The sequence below is a fragment of the Zea mays genome, chromosome 7, assembly GCF_902167145.1.
Source record: "Zea mays cultivar B73 chromosome 7, Zm-B73-REFERENCE-NAM-5.0, whole genome shotgun sequence".
In the NCBI taxonomy this organism is placed as follows: Eukaryota; Viridiplantae; Streptophyta; class Magnoliopsida; order Poales; family Poaceae; genus Zea; species Zea mays.
The window spans coordinates 62314118-62319213 of NC_050102.1; the positions used below are offsets into that span (position 1 = coordinate 62314118).

Sequence of the window (5096 nt, forward strand, 5' to 3'; positions counted from 1 at the left end):
CTGACTATTTTAATCCGAGTCCGTACTCTCAAACAGAATGCTCAATATGTCATCCTCTAATCAATTTTATCCGAATCGGACAAATATCTCATGTCCGAACCGAACTCAAAACCCCGTATCGACAGCAATTTTAAAATATCATGATTCGCCTTCTCCGACTAAAAATCCAAAGCCGATCGAAACTCAGGACGATTTATTTTCAAATCACGCGTAGGGAATTATTTTCGAGCAAAGTCAAACCAAACTCTCGACCGAGTTAATCGCGTAGTCGTCCGTTCGTTCGAACTCTGTTTCACTCTGTTTTGCGTACAGACGAAATCCGCAGGAACATTTTTATTCCGGAAAATAAAGTAGCGCGACCCGATTGCATGTTTGGGCCAGCCCAACCCAGCCCATTTGGCCCATTTGAAACCCTAACCCTAGCACATGCCTATAAATAGGAGCTCTCTCCCCTTGCACTTGGCAATTTTTCACCTACCCCTCTAGCCGCCACAAGCCATTTTCCCTGCCTTCTTCTCCTCTCGCGCGCAGCTTCCTTCTCTGTTCATGGCACACGGCAGCAGCACCTCCCATGGCACCGGCGAAGCTCCAGCTCCAAGCTCCCTGCACCCTCCTCCCCTTCTTCCTCAAGCAAGCGTCGCCCTCCCCATGCTCCTGAGTGCGCAGGGCAGAGCAAGTTCAGTATCCTTGGATCTATGGCGCCCAGCAGAGCAGCCATGGCCGAGCTCCCTGGGAGCACGCCGACGCCCCTGCTCTCACCCTGGTCGCGACCTTCTCTGATGTTTGCTCCATGGCCGCCAGCAACCTCCCCATGGCCGAGAACTTGACGCCGTCCAGCTTCAATCCAAGTTCCCTGCGCCTTCATCCATGGCGCGACGCCCTCTGCCTTTCTCCCTGGGCACCTGGACGCGTGCACCACTCCTCTGGCTCGCCTCTCTTCAGGCACGGCCAGCTGCAGCCCGCGCTCCACCTCCCATGGTGCCCAGAAATTCCAGCAGACCATCCTCCTTCCCCCAAACAGCGGCAGCTCGCCCCACCTCCCCTCGCTGCGCAGCCCCTCGGCGAGACGCCGCTGTTCCTGCAGCGGATCCCCGACGCCCTCCCCTGCTCCTCCTCTCTTCCCCACAAAACAGCAGCCGCAGCGAGCTCGCTGTCGTCCATGGCGAGCAGCCTCCCTCGATGCGCAGGAGCTCTTCTTCCTCCCAAGGACAGCGCCCCTATTTCCCTCTCCCGGCAGCGCAGCGCCCCGCAACCAAGTTTTCCCTGCAGCCCCACCAAATCGACGCGCCGTAGGTGCTCGACAAAATGTGCAGCAAGCCGCGTGCTGCCGGCTCGCTGTTCCGTGAAGCACAGTGGACAGCACGCCGTCGACACTCGCCGGTTGTATGCTGTTTTTGGCGCAGCCCCGCTCGCGACATCGTCGACCCCCGGTGAGACATCCCGCTGCCCCTGCTGCTATCCTATATATATATATATTTTGTTTTGTTTGCTCGGTAGAATGTTGAACTGTTGTGTGTGTCTAATCACAGCTAGCCGTCAATGCCAACCGTCGTGCACGCGTGTTCGATACAAGGCCGGTCGGGTGAACCACATGCATGCCCAACTCCGATCCGATCTCGTTCAGGTTGATTGATTTATAATAATACATATGCTTTGGTTGATGTCGGGCAGTGCATGTATATATGTGGATGTGTGTAATATGTTTCGGCTATACGCGTTGGTAGGATCGCATTTGCGGTTAGAGAACAAGAGGTTGTTTGATGTGTGCGATTTATAGTTAGTCCAATTAGGTTTTGGTCGATGATGTGCATGTATGATTATGTGATTGAAAATACATTTATGTGAATGGAAGCGCGTAGAGAAGAAAATGAAGTAGAAAAGAACTCGGATGTTTTTACGTTTCGATAGGAAGATGTGCGATGTGTTGTTTGATGCGAAGGATAGGTTTTACTAGTTTAAACGGTTAGTCGGCAGACTCGATCAGTAAAGCTAAAAATTTATTTTTGCGATTAAGATGAGGTGACGACATGCCGTAGTAGTCGTCGCCTTCTCTATATTTTCGAGTTGGATAAATACCATAGGCAAATAATTGTTGATACCCAAAGAGTGTTAGAAACAAATAGTCGTGCTCTACCTATTGCGTCAAAGGAAATATGGTATGTTGATTAATTGGGAGTTAAGTGACCTTATATAGAAAAGTAGTTAAGAAAACTAATCGAATTACTTTTAGCTATATTTTAAGTTAAGATGTCTAAAATGGTGAAACTAGTTTTGTTGGTCTCATGGTGTTATGATCGAGAAAAATATGAACTTGTGTATGAATTCCTATGTTTTTCATGCTGTGTTAGCCAACTCTTGTTAAATAGAGGAATTCAATTGCGTTAAGTAATTGTTATATGTAGGTGTTTTCAGTACTTCAAGTGGTTGCAAGTTAATTAGTAGACTCTCTATGTGACGCTAGGTGTCTATGTAGAATTCTGAAAATTATGGTGCCCCAAATTGTCGAGTTAGCGGTTTAATTCGATCAATGCCGATTAAGTGGTTGAAAATAACTAGTAAAGAAGTTATAGATGTAAAACTGGAAACTAGTATGCATATGTCCCCGTATGATGTTGTGGTACCTTGATGACATTAAAATGATCATGTGTTGCGAGAGGTAAAGAGTTTAGAATTAACTTATCGTCACATGCTAATTTACATTATTAAAGTGTCTCTTTCATGGTAACCAACTTGCATAACATAAGCACGTGATAGTTGTGTTCGATAACCAAATCATTGCAAATTGGAAATGAAAATTTGTAGTAACTATCCCTGATTGTGCTTGATGATTGAGTTAAGTGTTCTTGTGCTTGCAAGCTGAAAAATTCCTGCATGTATCGTTTTGGTTGTGCAATTAAGCTAGTAATACTAAATGACACGGATAAAAATTAGTAAGTCTACTTATTAGTTCCCACTTGGTTATTTTAACTCTAACAATTGTCAAAGTGCTAGAATAATTCAAGTATCTAGAACGCGACAACTCTTGAATTATATAGAAGCTGAAATGTATTGGTTGCTGTTTTGGGCTGCACGTACTGTTTTCGGTGTGCTGTATGTTTGATGAACTAAATTGTGTTTTCTGTAGATATATGCTATAGAAAAGTGGTAGATAACTTTATTATCTTGCTGGTGTTAAAATTTGACAGCCATAGGTATGACCCTTTAGGAGTTGTGCTTTTTACAAATTCAGTAACTGAATCTGTCCAAATTCTGTACAGATTTCAGAAACTGCATTGTTTGCTTAAGTTAATGTTAGAATCAGTCCTTGTCAATTATAAGAAAGTTGTAGAGGCTTTTCTTATCTTGCTTGTGTTAAAATTTCATAACTATAGGCCTGACTGTTTAAGAGTTATGAATTTTACAAACTGCTTGCTGTGTTCTGTCCACCGTCAGAACAGATTTCGAAAACTGTGCTGTTTGATTTAGTTAAACATTGAATCACTTCTGAGTGATTATAAAAGTTATGTAGTACTTTTCCCAAGCTTTCCAAAAAGTCTTGGATCACTATTTTTGGTGGTCTGAAGATTAAGTTACATGTGTTTGAAGTGTGAAGACTGAATCTGTCCAGTTTTGGACAGCACAACCTTCATAGTATATTTTACCCTTGATACATGCTAAACCAGCCAAGGATGTTTATAAATAATTTGTAGAACATTTAATTAGCTTTCCAGAAAGTCTAGGATCACTTTGTTTGGATGTCCGAATCTTCCGTTATGAATTTTTAAAGTCACAAGTCTGAATCTGTCCAAATCTGGACAGCGCTGTTGTGTTAACATCTTTTGACCTTGCTAAGTGTTTAATCATGTTGTGATGACAATACCAAAGTTGTAGAGAACTTTCTAAACTTTCCAGAAAGTATTAGTTTGCTATTTTTGGATTAATATTTGAAAAGTTATGATTAAAACAAGTAGCTGCTGTGCTGCTGTCCTAAAAAAAAATCTGCATGTGCTCAAATGAATATTTAGTTCACCATTTTGGCTAAAAATGCTTAGTTAGCACTTAACGAATATAGACTTGTGATGGCTAAACTTAGGTTAACATGTGCTTCATGATTAATGTGCTTGCTTGCTGTAGTTGATTGTGATAGAGGAGTCCATCGACATTGATTCGTCGGTCCTCTATTAAACTTGTGTTTGTGATGCTTTTGTGTGATCAATAGAACTGATGCAAAGTCGTAGCAATTAAATAAATGTGTGTACCTGTGATATCGTATTTGTGTTGCGTAAATAAATAAAATATGGTCGTCTTGTTAATGGTGTTAATGATGAACGCCGATAACGTACGAATAGCTAGCGCTTGCGTATAGTCGTTGCGGTGTCTTACTACTTGGTGTTTAGTTCGCTACCGTGTATTGTATATCTTGTGATAACTTTTCATTATATTTATACATATGCATCTTGCACCTCATATAGGACCGAGAGATGATGATCGGGCTAGTGATGTGGTGCCAACCACAAGATGCAGTCGGTGGACGACCCAAGGAAGGATGGACTTAACCAGTGGATGCTCGCCAAGCGAGTACCTCCCCAGCAAACACTGTCTAAGTGTTAAATTAAAGGCAAGCCCCGGTTTTATGTATAACCTGTTAATTATGCTATTTTAATATACTTAATGATTGTAGGATTGATTGTGCACTTAAGTGTAGGAATTGTTTGAAACCCTAGTTGCATGATCTCAGCAATCCTATTGAGATGAATACTAGTATGCTAGGTCGAGTAGCTGCTTTATTAAGTAGGATCTCGGTAGAAGACGAGTGATTTTTCTAGCACTCGCGCGAGGTCAGGACATTGATTGTACCCACTTTCATATCGTACTGATGTTGGTTGTGGGCAACAATCCATGGGGATTGGTTGTCTACGGAATAAAAATTTGAATAAGGATTAAGGTGTGGTACCGTGAGTCAAGCGTTTGAACGTACTAAACACATACCGAGAAATATGGTAAATCGGTAAGCCTAGTACCTGAGTGAACCTGCCCGCAGACATATCCCCTCACGCGACCTGAGACGAGGTCTCCCATTCCGATTATGGTGGGTACAAGTGCGGTCACTGCACGAC

At 43.0% G+C, this 5096-nt stretch overlaps 1 protein-coding gene across 1 annotated transcript; it reads left to right on the forward strand.

The window, feature by feature from the left end:
• The first annotated feature begins 495 nt into the window (after positions 1 to 495).
• On the forward strand, positions 496 to 2505 carry LOC103632400 (proline-rich receptor-like protein kinase PERK14). Its single transcript, XM_008654234.2, has 2 exons — positions 496 to 1430; positions 1530 to 2505. The coding sequence occupies exons 1-2, from the start codon at positions 791 to 793 to the stop codon at positions 1631 to 1633; spliced, it is 744 nt and encodes a 247-aa protein (XP_008652456.1). The 5' UTR covers positions 496 to 790; the 3' UTR covers positions 1634 to 2505.
• The last annotated feature ends 2591 nt before the right edge of the window (positions 2506 to 5096 follow it).